Source organism: Haliotis asinina, chromosome 8 (assembly GCF_037392515.1).
Source record: "Haliotis asinina isolate JCU_RB_2024 chromosome 8, JCU_Hal_asi_v2, whole genome shotgun sequence".
Classification (NCBI taxonomy): domain Eukaryota; kingdom Metazoa; phylum Mollusca; class Gastropoda; order Lepetellida; family Haliotidae; genus Haliotis; species Haliotis asinina.
Window position 1 is genome coordinate 49919652 of NC_090287.1, and position 20044 is coordinate 49939695.

Genomic DNA, 20044 nt, shown 5'->3' on the forward strand with positions numbered 1-20044 from the left:
GGTCGCCACTTCTTCAGAAACCCTCTATCTTTGCCTGCTTTAGGGATACATGTAATTACACCTCTATTCATTGTGATATTCATAGAATTATGGTTGAAAGTTTCTGTTATATATCGGTGGATCCAAATTTTGAGATGTTTCCAGAAACATTTAAAGAATACGATAGGGAATCCATCTAAACCTGGACTTTTGTTATTTTTCATTGATTTAATAGCATGCGAAAGTTCTTCAACTGACTAATGTCACACTCTAACTCGTTTGACTGTTCTTTAGTTTGAGATGGAGTGGTATTAGTTTCGAATACAGCTTTAATGTCGTCGTCTATATCACAATTTGATTTATACAGATTTTCATAAAACTGTTTTTGTTCCGCAATTATTTCTCGTCCATCTGCTATTTCTTCACCATTATCAATAATGAGAGAGTTAATAAGTTTGTTTGTATAGTTCCTATTTTCTAAATGACAAAAAGAACTTGTAGGTTTATCCCCTTCTTCATACCACTGGATTCTATTTCTAATTTGAATTCCTTTCATTTCCTCTTCTTTTAGTTTTTCCAATTCATTTTTACTTTTGGATAAATCAGCAAGAATCGTTTCGTTAACGTCTTGGAAGTTGCTTCTTATTTCGTTTTCTATTTGACATATGTTCTCATCTAGTTCCTTTTGTCTTGTAGTTCCACTTTTCTTAAGATATGAAGAATATGAAATGGATTTTCCTCTAACTTTCATTAAAATGTCTCCACAAATAGAGTGTCAGTTATAGTTAAACATAAGTGTTCATCTTTAATTTCGTTTAATTCATCATTTGAATACGTAGGGTCTGAGTTTTGGTTTCATTAAGTAAGTCGGTTACTAGAGTTATATACACGTCTCGTCTCAATAATGATGTGTTAAACTTCCAATAACCGCGACCCTTTTCCTTACTTTTTTGTGTAGATAAAGATAGAGTTACGGCAGAATGGTCACTTTTATAACCAGGTATAATGTGTAGATTACAATGTATGTTAAAGAGGTCTTCGGATACTGTGAAGAAATCCAATCTAGCTTGTTGGCGAGGATTCTTTTTCCACCATGTATACTTTTTTATTTTGTGATTTTGTACCCTCCAAGCATCTGTTAGGTTTAAGTTTTCAATGTGGTTCAAGACAGTCTTACGAGCCTGTGGGTTATTGATGTGTTTATAGTTTTCAAAGTCTAGGACTAGATTCCAATCTCCGCATACTACAATTGAATCGTTTCCCATTTTACTATCTTGTCAAATAAAGATATGTAAAGGGAAGGACTATCAGAGTTAAGTCCATACAGATTTGTAAGGGTTAATCTTAGGCCATCAACAGTTACATCTAAAATTATGTAATTTCCATTTTCGTCTTGAGCTATATTGTGTATTTTATATTCGAAGTTATTGTTTAGAAGACTGGCTACACCTCTTGAATTTGACTTATATGGAGCAGTGACCCATTCATTTCTCATTGTGTTTTCACACTCTACGGAAATGTGTATGTCTTGTAAACATATAATAGAGAATTTCTTTTTTCTGTATAAATTCATGACTTCTTTACGTTTACCTTTTACGGCTAGGCCCCTGCAGTTGGCTGAAACTATGCTAATATTGTTACTTGTATCCATGGTTGATTAATCTTAAGTGGTCATTGCTTGACCGAGCCGAGAAGTCAAAATAAACACCACCACGAGCGTCAATGTCGCACACAACAGACGTGATTCTCGAGCTCGCGTTAGTGCCGCGCACTGAGTGAACCCGACAAGAGGCCAGAGGCACATAAATTCTAAAAATAGCTCATAGGGCATGGAGTACAACTGAAGAAATCCATGCCATATAAACCTAAATGAAGTTCTAACGTTATCTTTATGCCAGAGTTAAAATACAAAATATGGTATCTATTTGATAAAAAATAAAGTACAGAAAATTTTCTTCAGGAACATATTCTCATTGCACAGCATGACTTCTGAGTATTGCAACAGAAACGTTTTTACACTCTTTTGCATAAGAACTGAAGTAAGTTTTTAAAAGTTACTTACAGTTTGCGAATCCTTGATATGTCCCATAAAATAGAACTCCTAGGTTTTGTTACTTCAAGATCACGTGTAATGACCAGCTTGGGATGTCTGGTTTATTAAATTAGACTCAAGCATCGCCAGTTATGATGAATTTGATTTTGTGACTTCCCTGAAACTTGCTGGAGCTCACAAGACTACATTAAGCCACCTGTAATACTGTTCAAAGCAGCACTGTAACAAAGCCAGTTCCTGTCTTAAAGGTCATGTGCAACCCAGAAATCAAACATAATTAAAACAGTTATCACTTGTTCATGATATATAAAAAGTATTGCTGATTATAAGCCTATAATTGCCTATAATGGGTTTACCTCCCTTGAAACGAAGCAGCCACGATACTGAACCCACTCAGAGCCAGAGGGTGTGCACTCAAGTGTGACAAAGCCTTTTCATTGGCCACAGGTTCATTTGCCGATATGTTTAGCTGGCTCTTTGTTTATGGCTCATAAGCCTGATAAGTGTTAATTTCAAATTGCATGTGGCCAGTGATTGAAGTGCATTGCAAATTGTCATTAGCAGACATACAGGTGTGAATAAACCAGACATTGAGGTTTCTCTGTGACAGTCTGTTTATCACAGTCAACATGTTTTTTTCATGTAACAAGTAGATTATTTACTTGCTTGTGTACACAGCCAAGATTAGACCACTGCTCACAACCTTATACTCCGGCACACGGTTTCAAGCCCTGCGAACCCCCAGTGCTGGGGGAAAATTAGTGAATCGTTTGAATCGGGTTTGTTTCATGGCGTTTTTTTGTCAGGTTGAATTGGCATTTTGGGTGATTTGTTTCGGTAAGTGCATACCAAAAGGTATCAAAATCTGCAAAGTAGTGTTTTACGTTGCATGTGGCCTTTAAGTAGCATAGGTAAGTAGCAAGTATATATTTAGTTTAATTTCTATCAAGTATATTTTATTTCCAGAAAGTGTCTCATCAACATGACAAAGACACTGTATAACTCTTGGCAGCCAATTTGGGATACTAGTATTAAGTTTTACTAAGGGTGGCTTGTGCAGATATATGCACTCAAACTGTTAATCCCAATACCACATAATCTATCTTGCCATTCAATTTAAGAACTCCTGAGATAGTTGTGCTAAGCTGGTACAAGTAAATTTACCCTGGGTGTAAAACACAATGCATGGTAACACAGAGTAATACTTTAATGCCTTTTTAGGATTTTTTGTTACATCAGCAGAACTACTGACACATATATATGCAATGTATAGCACATTTACATAACTCCATTGATTTAAGTCTCTTCGCGTTTGTTTAAAAAAGTGAGTGAGTTTAGTTTTGCACAACACTCAGCAATATTCCAGCTATATTTTATTCGATTCTGGACTCAGTAATCAACAGCATGAGCATCGATCTAGTGACGTGTCAGTCAAGTCAGCAGGTTAGTTTCCTGTTACAACAAGAATAGTCGCCTTTTGCGGCAAGCATGGGTTGCTGAAGACTGAAGACCTTTTCTTTACCAATCTTCAGGGGTTAAGAAATATGGTACTTGAAACAAAGGGCTATCTTTGTGTTCACTGCTGGAACTTTGTAGCAGGGCCCTGAAGGGATGGAGGTTGTATTTCGAATTTTAGTAGTGAGTTGGGTCAGATATAATTTTGACAGCTGGAGCCACAATCTGTCGCTCATATATTGATGATCACATTCAAATCTGACTCCACCGATTTTACTTGCGGTGTAAACAATTCTGTGTACATGTATATTAGAATTTGAAATGAACCGAGACAGACGCGGTCTAACAATGGAATGAAAATGTTAAAATACTCTGAAAAATCGCTCCATAAAATGATGACAATACAGATCGATAAACATTACAAAATCTCAAATTAAGCTTGAGATGAAGACGTTGTTAAAATCTGCATAGGGCTTCAGTGTTCGAGTTCCAGTTCAGGTGAGAGTCATTAAAAATTCCCAGATACTTAGACTCCAACACTGTCCGAACACATTCACCATTGATTGTCACCGGAAGCATTTCTATGCGGATAACAGTTCTTCAGAATCAGTGCCGTTCAGTTAGCTAACAGCTGCACAGACCCCCTTCGGGGCAACCACATATCATGACCGCGTCATGTCCAAATCAGCCACTACCATTCATGGATGAAGGGGAATCATATTGCTACAACTGACGTACTGAGGACATCAGTCGTTTCGCACACTGCAGCAGATCAACGTCTCTACATTTTGTAACAGGACATGGCGCTGATATGCGGGACAAAAAATTGAAGAGTTTCTTAAAACCAAGCATGACAAGAAATTGACTCTTTTGGTTAACAATCGTCAAGAATCCTCAAGAATTTGCATAAGAGCATAAAAACGAAAGTCAGTATCTAGTGCAGCTGCAATAACACCACTGAGCCTCCTCATTGACTGGATCAGACGTTGAATTTGACGCTCAGGTAACGCGGTTTCGTGATGGAGGACTTGCTCCAATCCATCAAGATTTTGTCCTGGAGGATCTCTCTGATTCATCTCCGACCCAAAACATCCAAACATGCACTACATTGTTAAAATCAAGATTCCAAGTGCACAGAAGCGCTCCAATGTAGAGCTCCAATGTCTCTTGACGTTACGAAATCACTAACGGCGCGAGTTTTTGACAGATATTCTGTTTGTTGTCTGGATGTCACAGTAACTTTGGGCTAATAAAAACGCCATCCCTCAATTCTGCTATATCCTGCTATGTAGCAGTAAAGTAGCGTTATATTCGAATACATCCGAACCGATCCCAAGCCGAGCCGGCCCCTGGATATATAAACCAATCCGGCCGAGCACCTGAAACCGGCCCCTGGGTAACGGTAACGATGGTTATGGCAATTATCCTTATAGGCCCTGGCACTGGTCCGTCAACCTTGAACGTGTGAGACATCTAGTTACAACAAGTGAGTAAGTATGGTTTTACGCCACTTTTCGCCACTTTTTCCACCGACCCTTCACGAAAAAGCGTGATGATGGAATATAGTTATACTCGTACCAGTATATAGGTTTTTCTTCCATGAAAAGAAGCGTTTCAATGTTTACCAGGGAGAATCTACAGGTTTAACCTCACTGTGCCGGCACCCTACATGGTGTTATAAGGGATTAAATGTTACAGCTCACAGCACTTCAGCTTATAGCCTGTTTCAATCGAGACACGAGTCGCCGGTGAATTGTTCTCAGAGTGAACACTGTTTAATTAATGTAAGGTAGAAGGAATTTCAGATTGATGAACACTTTTGATTAATGTTCTTGATTTCATTTATTGTTTGTAATTGAGCGTTTTGAGTAGTTGATGCCACTTGGTCATGTATATAAATGCTCCAATGGTCAACATGATCATTGCAAAATGGCAAACGTACAAGTCAATGTTCGGTTTGTTGCTAACTCCCAAGGAGGACAGAATCTTTTTCACAATGGTCATAGGTTTAGAATTAAGAGCAGACGAAACACCAGCGTGCACTGGCGTTGCTGTAGAAAGGAGTGTCCCGCAACAATCAACACATCTGACAACTTGATCACAACCTATCCTGATAGTCACAATCACCCTGCCGACAACAGTTCAGCTTCAATGAGGGGTGGCATGCGAAGATAAACAAGTCCGGCCCCAACCACCCCAACATCTACAAGTTCATCGACCTCATCAAGAAAGAGCAGTGCAACGCAGAGACAGTAATCCAGCAGGTCCAGTCTGGACTCAAGAATCACTAATGAAAAAAATGTCTTTCTGTCTGGAAGAACATGCCCGTGCTGCGTCACATGTGCTTGGACTGTGATGTGATGTGGATATGCGACATGTGAAGTCAATGACGTTTATCTATCTGACATGGCCGACTGCATCTACACCTACAACAATAGGTGCCGGGACAGTGAGGTGTCCCCAATCTACAACAGGGATAGGTCACTCGCTTGTTTTCTTTACCATTTATACTAATTAACGTGTGCCTCGTCATGCTTCAACGCACAGTGAATTGGCTCGTTTCCAACTTCAGCCACTTTATTGTATCACTCGGAATTTTACTATGAATGAATGAATTATAGTAAGAATTAAGAGCAAGAATTATAAGTGAATGGAAGAAATAAAGAAAAAAGAAGTCCATATGTGAATAAATGAAAGAGATATAAGAATTACAAACAAGATATTGAAACCATCATAATAAGCAGTCAGCATGTCATCATGGTAATCTAAGCACATACAAAAGAGTACCTTACCACACTTCCTTATGACACGATCTGAACTAAGTCTGTAGATCTGGTTTTTGTGATACATCCTTTATACCACAAGTGACATCAGTTGATTGAGTGTAATATGTTACCTTGTTTGACCAAATATGTCAGTACATTGTCATCATCAATTCAAACAGTATATAAACCGGCGTCCAGACTTCTTTTTTTCTAATGAACCAAGATCATGAAGGGGACAACCTGAAAATGCTTCCACCATTTGACATCTTCGATACAGACTGAAGGTTGACAAGACAGAGAAAGTGAAAAAATGTCCAAGAATTTTTTTCTCAAGGAATCTTATGCTGATGCTGTGAAAGGTAAATTTTGCACTATGTTCTCTATTGACATCTTCTTAATTCTTATGAATGCGGTACAAATAACAAACAAACCAAATCTTAATTGTTCTAAATTGTTCCTAACATACTTGCTACATGAAAGAAAATAACCAAAGGCACTGTTTTTTGGGCAGTTAAGATATTAGATTTGAATATTCAACATTGAATCAAAGTATTTATTGAATCGTTTATTGGGTTAGTGAAATCTTAATATCTGAATGTTATTCCGTGACATATTGTCCCATGTTATAGAAACTTTATCTACGTTTCACAGGACCAAGATGACAGCATTCCTGGGCATATTGAAATAAAGCCCCACTGGACAGGATTTAAGTATTCCACCTGGCCCAAGACAACACCTATTACGATAGATTCAACGGACTCAGATTCTTCACCTGTTAAGTCCATCAATACACTGAGACAGAAAAGAAAAGCTCACTTCAACCTGCATCACTCTCTAACTGCAGATAGCTCTCCCATCATCTTTACAGAGTCAATTGATGATTGTTGTAATAGTCCACAAAAAAGGCATCAATAAGTAGCCATGTCCTAGCCAGGCGAACAACCTCAAGAGAATTGTTTGCTGAAATGAGTTCTGATAGTGATTCATCTCGTCCGGATATTGAAATAGATCAGTCAGTTGGAGATGTTGTAGCTGAACATGGAGACCAAATGTCTTCAAAGGGAAATGTTCTTCTTGTTGATGATGATGATGATGATGGCGATGATGATGATGATGACAATTTACCGTCCCTTCAATATCCTATAAGATGTCTCAAGACGTCTTTTTCACATGTTCCAATAGAAAACACAGATCAAATGTTTAAGACATTCTATAACAGTGATCCCTTTTTACCAGTGTACAAGTCGCTGAAGCATGGAATATCAACGAAAGAAGCTGTTCTTCTGTTGCTAAAAGACTGAACTCTAAAGAGCTAGCCTGCAACATTCCATCAGGTATAGACAAAGGTGTCTAATTTGTGTACAGCATTGAGAAATCAGGACATTGGGAAAATGCTCTGTGTGATGGTATGGAGAGGTGGACCTAAAAGGGTACTCGTACAGAGACTGTCTTTATAGACTTGAAGGCGAGAGATAGTGAAACCCTGTACACCTTTCTCTGACGACGCGCTTCGGGTGAGCAGGTGATCTTAATCATGTAGTCATGTGACAAACTTCACAGGATTGTGATTACACTTCAAGATCCAAACACTGACCAGATGCTGGATCAGCTGTTCGCCCAGTATTACTTTGAAGGACATGAGAAACAGGTAGAGGTACAGCCACATGGAAACAGTAATAGAAATGAACAATTTACCAGAACACCCGAAACAGTAAAAGAGAGAATACAGGAATTGTGCAAGAAAACTGATGAAACCTAAAAAGGTATTTCACGCCATAGCTGAGGAACGGAGTGGCTTAGAGACTGTGCCAAGTGGTGCGATGATTCCTAAAGATCGACAGCAAATAAAGAACTCACTCATCTCACTATTTTGACATTCACATCTTGGAATCTGTTAAAACTACTTCTGGACGAAAACAAAGGAGCAACGTGAGGCAGTTTATAGAAAGTGTGTATTTTCATTTTGTCTTTTATTCATGTAAAGCATACTCTCACAACTATTCAAAATACTCGGCGAGATTATCAAAGTTACTTGTAACTTGAGATGTTGTTAAGTACACTACAGTGTAACACCTGCATGTATGAAATGCATATCATCTAAAAAGTAAACATATCAGACAACACAGGGAATGAAATGCATTGAGAAGCTGAAACATCGCAATATATGTAGCTAGCTGTAGTTATCAATTCTATTGGGAGACGGGAAGCCTTTTTTGGCATGTATCAATTAGCCTTGTCACCTTAAGAAACGATAATTGGTCATCTGCTAAGTTCTCGATTGTGAACCATACGACAGTTCTAGGATTATTTGAATGAATATACAACTTTTAACCATCATATGTAGTAGCCAATAATATTTTTATAGTGTTAAATGTGTGATATATCCTTATCTCATGAATTTCACGAATATTGGATATTTCTACATATTGTGTTAGGAAATGACTAATTAATACAAATATCAAACAAGATGTTTGAATGTTGGTTATGTTGTGAATTTTTTCGGTACTAACAAATCTACTGACAGCAGTAAAGGGCTGTAACCAGAGTTGTTTTGACTGACATTTGTGGTCATATATTTATTGAAACCTTAGACACGTGTTACAAAGACATTAAAAAGTATATTGTGATAAAAGTTTTAACATGCATTATGTTGGGGTTTTTTCAGGTTCTTTCGGGAACCATTACAGTCCTTCGTTCCAGATGATGATTGCCTCATTGAAAATGACGTACCTTCATTTGGGCAAAGTGATCAGAGTTCTAAAAAACTGAAAATCAGTGCAGAGGAAAGTGAAATTATTTGTGTTCCATTTCGGACTTTGGCAGACATGTTTTCATGTGCAGAAGATCTTTTATCTGACAGTGGAAACATAAAAACCCTTCCTGGGTGTGAGAACAACAAATCTTCTTCATCAAAAACACCTCGGAGTCCACACCTGTTAAAATATGCTCCTACAACTCTGACCATTTCACGTGATAGTCAGTGTAGAAGATTCCAAAGTTTCAGACTGTGCCAGCATTCCATAGCACTAGCTCAACACCTTGATGTATTGTCCGAATATTTAAAAAATACAGAAGACAATCTTCCAGAGGCAGTATTACATCACTTACTAATCACAACATGCCCAGAAACCGTGGCAGCAAGGCTACAAAGGCAACGCAGAGGAGGAAAGGCAAAGCCAATTGTTTATCCTCAGTGCCATTGCAGTATGCTGAAAGTAGAGCAATGGATAAGGAAAACCATCAGCCCTTCCATATTACTTTTATGGCAGGACTGATTAGAAAACGATACGGATGTGGTCAGCAGTTCACACCCAAAACAAGAGAAACTCCTAATGATTTACTTTTGAAACGATTTGATCATAGAATATACCAAAGTCCAAAGAGCAAGGGAAAAAAAGAAAAGTATTTTTCTGCAAAATACTTATTTCTATTTAAATGTGGACTGTGCTAGAAGGGTTTGTCCAAGTTTTGAAATGTCAAGTGTTGATACATAATGAAATTAAAGATCAACTGAATGAGGATCACAAGAGGATATTGTCGCGCCTACATAAATACGACTGAAAATTTCCAATAGTGTATGACATGTAGTAGCAATAATGTTTCACAAGCTGGTATTTACTTTGATAAACGTAGGCCTCTATCTCACAAGGATATGTTTCTCATGTTTATATTTTTCATTATTTTACTCAGTCCCAAGAAAGTACACTTTATCTAATACAGTGACGTTTGCTAATCATAAGTGTTTTGTGAAATCATTTGTTTATGAAAAAGTGTACCAAACGTCATTCATAAAATCAGCCATGTTAATACTTCTTTTATTCAAAGACACACATAAATCGTTAAAATGTGCACTTCAAGATCATGTCACAAGATTGTGACTTCAATCAAATGTTTCTAGAGTAATACAGATGTGTGCAGTAGCTCAGACTCTTTAGATTATTTAAAATTCATCATTCTTTACTGTTTAAAGAAGTTAAAGTATATATATAGTATGGGTAGGTTGATGGAGGACACGGTGTAAGCTCGTTTCAGTTGAATTTGTCATATATATGAAATGAGAAATCATACAATTATCTGTGTTAATTTACCTCTGGAAAGCAGTTACAATTAGAAGGAAGACTTGATGACAGTATGTAACATTTGTAGTGATATAGACATTATTGATTGCTTTTTCATGATGATAACCAAGCTCAAGATAAATATTAGTCCTAATATATACATATGGAAATTAATTAAGCAACACCAAATTCAAAGACACATAAAAACTTAACAAAGTTTAACGAAGTAATTTTGATGATTGATTATTCAATTTTGATGTATTGACATACAGCATGAGCTTTTCATGGGTTGATATGACGCGCGTGAAGCTTGCACAGCGCACGTGCATTGCTTTAACCTCAACTTTCGAAAAATGCACTTTTTCCCTGGGGTGTTTACAAGCGCAGGTTGTCGATTGCATTCGGTTTTTCATTCATTTCAATGTCATGGCACGTAGGAAATTATCAGAGGCCACTCGTTGGCAAATAATCGGCATGAGGAATGCTGGTATGTCTCTAAGACAAATCGGGACTCAAATCGGACGACATCATTCCATAATTTCAAAACTTTTGAAAAAATACCGGGCCACTAATGAAGTTAAAGACCTGCCTAGACCAGGAAGACCCAGGAAGACCACAGTCCGGGAGGACAGAGCTTTACTGAGACTTGTACGGCGCAGGTCCTTCGACTCGAGCTCTCGGTTGAGACAGGAGTGGCTTCCAGGGAGACCCATCTCGAACAGGACTGTTCGGAATCGTCTGAAAGCTGCAGGATACCGGGCAAGGAGGCCAATCAAGCGACCCAGACTGTCTCCAGCCCATAAGGCAGCCCGACTGGCCTGGTGTAATGACCGTTTGCACTGGAACATTGCCTCTTGGAGGAAGGTCCATTTCTCAGATGAGAGCCGGTTCTTGCTGCACATGGTGGACGGTCGTACTCGGGTCTGGAGGCAGAGGAACACAGCAATGGCTCCACGGAACATCCAGGAGACTGTGGCCTTTGGGGGAGGTTCCGTTATGGTATGGGGGTGCATTTCCATGAACTGCAAGTTGGATATCATTACCATCCGTGGCAACCTTAACGGTGTTCGTTACCAACAGGAGGTTCTTGACAGGGCTGTGGTACCTCATTTTGAGAACCATCCTCTGGCAACGAGACCCATATTTATGGACGACAATGCTAGACCTCACAGGGCGCATGCTGTAAATGATTTTTTGCGGCAAAATGCAATTGACAGAATTCCATGGCCTGCCATGAGCCCTGACCTCAACCCCATTGAACATTTGTGGGACTTTATTGGCCGTCGTGTGAGGCAGAGAGACCCACCAGTCCATAATCTCAACGAATTGACGGCTGCCCTGCATGAGGAGTGGAACAGGATCCCCCAGAATCAGATCCGGAGACTCATCCAAGGAATGAGGAGGCGTCTGGAATCGGTGGTGCGTGCGCAGGGAGGACACACTAGATATTGATGAAAGTCGGTGTGCAGACTCTCAGATGACTGTTCTTTCTTTCCATGTGACATTTGTGTTAATACACCTGACAACAACGTCTGTGGATGAATAGTAAATTGTGTCCATTTTTTCATGAATTTAAGACAGTTTTAAGAATTTGGATTTCGTTGCAATAAAGCAAAGTCTTGATACTTTTTCCCTTTAAGTTGTTTGTCAGAGATCGTCTGTTGAATAAAAAAGTGTCAAACTATATCAACCCGGCATATTTTGATTGTCAGAACACTTCAAAGTTGCTCCAATAGAAAAAATTGGGGTGTTGCTTGATTAATTTCCAGGTGTATATATGTTATTTACATGGTGTTCTGTTGTGCTTTGTAAGAATATCATGAGACTTTTTTGTTGAATAATATGTTTCCCCCACTATGTTCCTTACATCTATATATGTGTAATCTTGCCACAACACATGTGCCTGCCACAATGCAGGCGTGCCGTTAGCCTTGCGTCAAAGATGTACAGAAGAATAATAACAAGGATACACATTTGTAATTGTATCCCCACAAATAAGCAAGTCTAGATATGTAGACACTACATGCCATCAGCTTCACTTCAAGACATCTTGTTTTTATTATCTACATAACCTAGAAAGTGTATTTAAACTTCTTCCCCCAGAGTCATGTGCCTTTGAGTGTGTGGTGAATGGGCCTTGGCTGAAGCAAGACGCTGACACCCACGTCTCATTGCTTATGTGCCATTTATCAGTGATCAGCTGTTTGTAAACTACCTTAGCAATTTTGGAATGGAATCTTGTTTATAAAGAGCAAATCCGTGTCACTCTAAATTCTATTCCATCATTCCAGTCCAAACTCCATTCCAAAATCCATTCCATACTTTACAATAACTTAACTTAATTTAGTTGATAAATTTAATCTTCGCGGTGAATCGAGAATGGAAGCCGTGAGCTATAACATACCGACTTGAAACTTAACTACAAATCTACTGTCCCAATACTGACACTAATAACAATTATTTGACTTAAACCGGAGTGACAAAATAGTTAAGGTATCTTCTACATATAGTTTTTCAGTTGTCACAACATTAACCCCCTGGATGCCGAGTTTTTTTTCAGGCGCACATTTTCGTAACGTTTGAAAAGTGAGCGTTGTGCGAGAATTGCGCTCGCGTGGTCCTGGATCTGTGTACGGTTATAAAATTGCACCCAAATGTGGAATATTTGATTTCCTATCCGTTGGTATAAATATAACTGCGACTACCTCAGGGGTCTGAGAAATAGACACTGCTAAATGTTGTGCAAAACTTTTGTGTGCTTTGAAAAACAGTAAATTTCTCCTTTTTTTATCGTGCACCGATAAAAGCACTCTGCTATGATTTCTTTCATTTGTCATCTTTACGTAAAGTGTGAGCGAAGAAAATATAGCTTGATATCTGAACGACATATGTGTATATGAAATGGATTTATGTGCTAATGCATAACGTCATACGCACAAAGTAAAAAATGACCCTCAATAAATGTAAAAAATCGATTTTCTCCTATGACGTCAAGCGTCGACAGAGAGGTCATGCACGTATGAAGATAAGGGGGCATAAGTCAGCTATGGTTTACATTAGGTCAATGTAACTCCGATCACATGGAGAGAATTTGCTGTGGGTACGGACAGTATATTTCCCTTATGTTTTGTTCACAGTGAACCAAACTATTCCAGAACACAGTTCCCCAATGTGAGAGGATGCCTTTTGGTACTTTCACAATTTGTAAGAAAAGGTGCCAGTGTACTACATGAAAAAGCAGGTAATAACGATTTGGATGTCCCTATCCGATACATATTTTAGTTCTTAGATTCCCATATTCTCTTGTTTGTGTAGATGTATTTTTATTAATTTTGCATTATTATTAACGGAGTAACAGCCACATTTTCAAATGTAATGAAATAACTGAAAATAATGCGACATTTTACTTGACGTCACGACACGTTTTGTGCATTTTGTGACGTTGGAAAAAGACGACTCTGGTTGCTGAGTAGTATATATCTAACCTAATTTCCATTCAATGTGTAAAAGATCTCGGCTTCTGTGTCAGAATCCAACACTTTTTAGCCAAAATATAAAATGAATGGTTTTATCACTGAAATAGGGTCCTGAATATATCAACAATTGCACGGTTTTACTACATATCTTATTATAAGCAACACGCGCACCTGCCTAGCATCAATTTAGCGTAAATCACAATTTCACGACACCTGAATATTCATTGAGTATTTTCATTTAGGAAACAGACCGTCGCTCACTACCATATTAACATCGATAAGCAGGTTAACGTCGCCAATCTGTAATGGGACCAAAAAGAAGAGCAGCATTACAGCACAGGCTAGTCCCGGCACCTGCAGCTGGAAAGAAACGCAGATCAACAAGGGGTAGCAGTACCATCAGCACATCAAGTCCGCCGGTGGATATTCAAGGGACGACCTTGGGGACGACCTTCGATCCTCCTAGGAACGCTCCAATGCAAGGTAGGTTTAGCTTAGCTTCAGAATTGCATCAGGGAATGAACAATCCCATTCAGATAGACCCAAACTTATTATTAGCTACACCGTCCCTAACACCCGCGCCGGTTACCCAATCCACGGCAGCGCAGCCGGCGGCAGACGCGCACCCCAGTAGTCAGCAGGCGGTAGATGCACGCACAGGGTTTAATCCGGATTTAGATGCATGCACAGTTCCTTCTGCATCAAGCAATCAGGCCACGATACAATGGCTTTCTAATCTAGCTTCGGGTGGGGGATCTTCACAGCTAAGCCTCCCCACGTACAGGCAGGTACCCGATGCCACTGCGGTTAATGCGGGTTTGCCTCAGCTTTCCTACAAAACGGACCACATCGGTGCTCATGTGAAAGATTCGGTCAGGCAAAAAATATGGAACGGCGAGTTCGTAGACTTCCAAACACTCCTCCCTTCTCAAAACGTTGCGCAGGATGGCGATGTACCGTTACAAATGGTTTTTAACCAGGCAGGTCAGGTCATGTTTAAACCGGCAAGTAAACAATCTTCTAAACCCCTCAGTATTGCCTCCTGGACTACGGCCTTCCATATTTTTATGAGTATTTACCTGCAAAAACACCCAGGTGCAGTTCAAGAACTGTTAGGATACGTTGACGCAGTTCGGGGCGCCGCACACAAGTACGGTAATGACTCGTGGTACACCTATGATTATTATTTCCGCCATAAAATGGCTAGAGATCCCACGCGTTCCTGGGGAGCCATCGACGGCGATCTGTGGCTCCGTTACATGGTTCACGGTAGGCAGTCCTACAATCTCACAGACACTAAGTCCAGCACTGCTGGTTCCGTCACTGCTGTCACTGATAAGCAAGTCTGCTGGGATTTCAATTTTTCCCAATGTTCAAGATTATCTTGCAAGTACCCCCACAAATGTTCCAAATGCAAAAGTTCAAACCATAGTGCCCGTCAGTGCAATTCTTTTCGTAGCAAACCAACAAACAATGCACAAGTGCAACTCCGAAACAGGGCCAGCTTACCCCCATCTCCCGATGTCGTTAGCTCCGGTACCCATAAAATATAACACACTGATTCCATGGATCGATGCGTACTATGCAGTGTGCTCAAAAGATGCCAATCTATTACGGGTAGGTTTTACCTCAGGTTTTAATTTACAGTTCACTGGTTCGTTCACTCCTAACAACGCTCCCAACCTTAGATCAGCAAGGCAGTTTCCTCAAATTGTCAACACCAAGCTACAAAAAGAAATCTCTCTTGGTCGTATCGCCGGGCCTTTCCCCTCATGCCCGATTCAAAACCTCAAGGTTTCTCCCGTTGGTTTAGTCAAAAAGAAATCAGACACATCAAGTGTCACCACAATCGCGGATAACTACCGTCTTATACACCACCTCTCCCATCCCCGGGGATCGTCCGTAAACGATGGAATTTCCGCGGAATTTTGCTCCGTTCAGTACTCACGATTCGATGAGGCGGTTAGTTTAGTGCAGCAATTAGGCAAGGGAGCTCAGTTAGCAAAATTTGATGTTAAGTCAGCCTTCCGTTTACTACCAGTCCGTCCGGAAGATTTCCACCTGTTAGGTATGTATTTTGAAGGAAATTACTATTTTGACAAATGTCTCCCTTTCGGTTGTTCGATATCATGCGCTCTTTTTGAAACATTTAGCCGTTTCTTGCAGTGGTGCATAACCAAACACACACACAGTGCATCCATCATGCATTACCTAGACGATTTCCTGGTGGGAGGTCGCGCCCAATCAGGCAAATGTAAATACCTGTTAGATTCAAGCATTCAGCTTTTTCGACATTTCGGTATTCCCATAGCCCAGGAAAAAACAGTTCAACCAACCACGACCATCAAATTCCTAGGCATAACCATAGACACTATCTCTATGGAGATTAGGATACCACCTGAAAAAATCAATCACTTGTGTCAAGAAATTGTCGCCTTACTGCAGTCACAAAAGCGCAAACTAAAAGTTCACCAGTTACAATCTTTGTTAGGCAAGCTGTATTTTGTGTGTCGCGCAGTAAGGTGCGGGAGGGCTTTTTGTAGACGCTTGACTGATGCCCTTTGCGGAAACGTCTACCCCTATCATAGAATAAGACTCACTAACGGTATGAAACAGGACCTGCAAGTATGGTTACAGTTCCTGCAGCATTACAATGGCGTATCCGTTTTTCATGATTCTATTTGGCTGTCTGGTCAGCATTTACGTCTTTTCACGGATGCATCTAGCACACACGGCTTCGGGGCGTATTCCCAGGGCAGCTGGACATGTGCGTCCTGGCCCCAAGCGTGGATACAAAAAGGCTACACCAAGGATATGACACTCCTTGAATTATTTCCTATTGTGGTAGCGTTAAAACTGTGGGGAAATTGTTTGAGCAACAAAAAGGTTATGTTCACATGTGACAACCAAGCAGTCGTACATATTATCAACAAGCAATCATCCAAGAACAAGAGGGTCATGGCACTAGTAAGGTGCTTAGTATTACTCTCCTTGCAGCACAACATAATATTTCACGCCAAGTACATTAGCACGCATGAAAATGCTATAGCTGACGCTCTTTCGCGCTTTCAGTGGCACCGATTTCACCAAATGGCTCCAGACGCGGACCCGACACAGACCAGCTTACCAAGAGACATTTGGGAGATTGTATGACAGAATCTCATATACTTATCGTGTCTTCTTTATCACGCAACACTAGACGCACTTATTACACGGCGCTGCAATGTCTCGAAACGTTTAGGCGCGCGTTTAGTCTACCATTAGGAGGACCCATTTGCCTAGACCAACTTCTGCAATTCATAGGCTACATGTCAATTCAAGGTAAATCCCCTCGTACTGTAAGGGCTTACATTTCAGCCTTATCCACCTGGAATAGACTAAATAACCTTATCAATCACTGTGAACATTTTTTGGTTAGAAAAGCCATCATTGGGATGCACAAGATTAAAGTTAGGAGGGACATACGAAAACCCATCACATTTCCAATTCTTCAGCGCATCGTAGGTGTTTTGCCTGCTATCTGCAGATCTTCTTACGAGGCTCAGGTTTTTAAGTCAGCATTTACCTTAGCCTTTTTTGGTTTCCTCAGGGTCAGCGAGTTGGTTTGCAGTTCACAAGCCGACGATTCAAAAACTTCACTACAAATTAATGATGTTTCATTTTCAGGCGAGGGATTAACCTTGCGCATAAGATTTTCTAAAACCGACCAGTTCGGTAGAGGAACTCTGCTTTCAATTTCTCCTACTGCCTCAGAGCTATGCCCCGTTAGAGCTCTCTCTCTGTATCTCGCGTCCAGACCACGCACTAGCTCACAGCTGTTTGTCCATTTTGACGGCTCACCATTAACGCGCTATCAATTTCAGGCGATTCTCAATAAGTCGCTATCACATGTCGGTTATGACGCGACCCAGTATACATCACATTCTTTCAGAATAGGCGCTGCTACAACTGCGGCGATTAATGGTTTGGATGAAAGTATAATTCAGCAGTATGGTAGATGGACATCTTGTGCATACCAGGGTTATATTAGGATCTAATAAAGTAATCACGCATAATTAACTGATTCTACTTAATATTTACTAGCTTTGCTCTTACCAATTACATTGTAGCAATTTTTTCTGCTGTCCGATCTCTATGTTACAGATCTGGCCTGGGTGATTGGTGACAGCTACATGGCCAGGGCAAAGGGGAGCTTGGAACAACGCTTGCAACGTCTCGGCCGTACACGGTGGCAGGTCCGAGGCGGGAGGCGATGGAGCCACTTCCGAGCTTCGCTTAACAGTCTTTTGGCTTCCGCGTCTAACACCAGTCCCAAATGGCTCGTGATCCACTTAGGCTCGAATGACTTGTCCCAAACGTCCGCCAGGTCCATATATGAAGACATTATGTGTGATTTGCTGTATGCCAAGCTACGTATGCCTGATACGACGCTGGTGTGGTCATTCATGTTGCCACGGGTTGCGTGGCCGGCTGCTATGGACATCAAAAAGCTTGAACTTTCTCGTAAAAAGCTAAATCGAAGACTCTCAAACAGAATCTATGAGCTTCATGGGATCAGCGTCCGCCACGACCAGTTTGATCCGGTCAAATGTGGCCCGGAACATTACTTGGCGGACGGGGTGCACCTGTCAACCACTGCAATGGACATTTTTGTGCACAATATTGTTAGTGCTTTAACTGCTAATTAACTCGGATAAATAAAAATAACGGCAGTAAGTGAGCACGCGCTTCCATTATTTCCCAGCACAGTGTAAGTCGTTCATGCTGTTCGCGTATCCACTATTTTCTAATATCTATATGTTGCTGTGTGGATGGCCGGCGATTTATATCGCGGTGGCCTGCTTGGGGTGAGAAGCTATCAATCGCTATGCTGCTGGTTGTCCGCTTTCACAGCAGAAACCAAAAAATCGTAATTCCAGCCTGCTTCACAGTAGGTGGAACTCATCGCTCGCTACGCTCACCTCGTCTGCTTGTCACAGCGGAAAGGTGATTATGCATTAATACCATGCTCTCGCTCGCTGCTGCTGCTCCTTCTCATCCCCGTAGCCATCCACACATATTGGCCATTACTCCCAAGATAATATCTTCCTTTTCATTTAAAACGCAAGTCCAGCAATAATAGCATTTAGCGTTAACCGCTAAATTGTGTTATAAGCAACACGCGCACCTGCCTAGCATCAATTTAGCGTAAATCACAATTTCACGACACCTGAATATTCATTGAGTATTTTCATTTAGGAAACAGACTTTTCTTCTTATGATTATGAAATCATTTCACTTCATATGTATGCAATGAAAGGTACAAAGAGATCGCTTTTTCAGTACAGAACTATTAGAATATTGACGTAAGGCTTGTCCAAATTAAGACATGACCTGGTTTATATATTTTTAACAATTTTCGTATAAATATTGTTTGAGTTAGATATTCTGCCATCAGATATATTTTATTCGAATTTGAATTGACTTTATGATCGAAAAAAATAATAATGAATCATGAAACGTTTTTGACAAACTCGCACCTGGTCAATCAATATTCATAATTGTTTTGTCTATAAAAACGACACAAACCAATACACTGAACAAGACAATTCCTTTTTAAATACATGTAGTAGTATGTGTGCCCCTACATTTCATACAACGTACAAATCATTTTCATTAATATTATCAGTTTTACTTGGAATTAAATCGCTGTCTATTAACCTGTTCATATGAAACTGCAATATTTGTCCCAACGTATTGAATATTGCACATGACGGGAACTAAAGCATATGTTGCAATAATGGCTACGTGTGATCTTCCAACACTTGTGTAGCGGCTTAAAATGTGGTATAGTACACTTACTGAGTCAATTTCCCACGTAAATATTATTCAAACAATCAAAAGCTTTCAAAGAATAAAAACGCATACCTTAAATCCACATATGATACGGTGTTGAACATGGACATATGTAGATACTGAAATCAGTTTCATGAAAAAATATCGGAACGATACGCAAAATATACATCACAATACAAAAAGTGCAATCGGAATGCTATGGGCATTGTGTTTACTCTTCTTCAACCGACCTTCACCTCAAAGAAATTGCCTAATATGTGCAACAATGTTGACGTGTGACATCACTACCGATGACCGATTTCTTTCAAAATGGCGGCTTCGATGACAAGAGTACACAGGATTTTGCGAGGACGTTTTCCTTGATTCAGGGATCTTTTGTACATAAATGTGAGATGTAAGTAATCAGAATTATTCTGAGTATCT

General features: G+C 40.0%; 2 protein-coding genes across 2 annotated transcripts in view; both read left to right on the forward strand.

Annotated features, from left to right (window-relative positions):
- LOC137293473 (SNW domain-containing protein 1-like) overlaps positions 1–20044 on the forward strand; it is a 123154-nt gene that overhangs the window by 25973 nt on the left and 77137 nt on the right. The gene's annotated exons all lie outside the window — the stretch shown is intronic.
- On the forward strand, positions 14945–16793 carry LOC137294243 (uncharacterized). The gene is made up of 2 exons (XM_067825240.1): positions 14945–16308; positions 16784–16793. Exons 1-2 carry the CDS (start codon positions 14945–14947, stop codon positions 16791–16793), a joined length of 1374 nt encoding a protein of 457 aa, XP_067681341.1.

Bases quoted from the DNA above. Each gene is read 5' to 3' on its own strand.
- LOC137294243 (XM_067825240.1), top strand. From the start codon at position 14,945: ATGACTCGTGGTACACCTATGATTATTATTTCCGCCATAAAATGGCTA.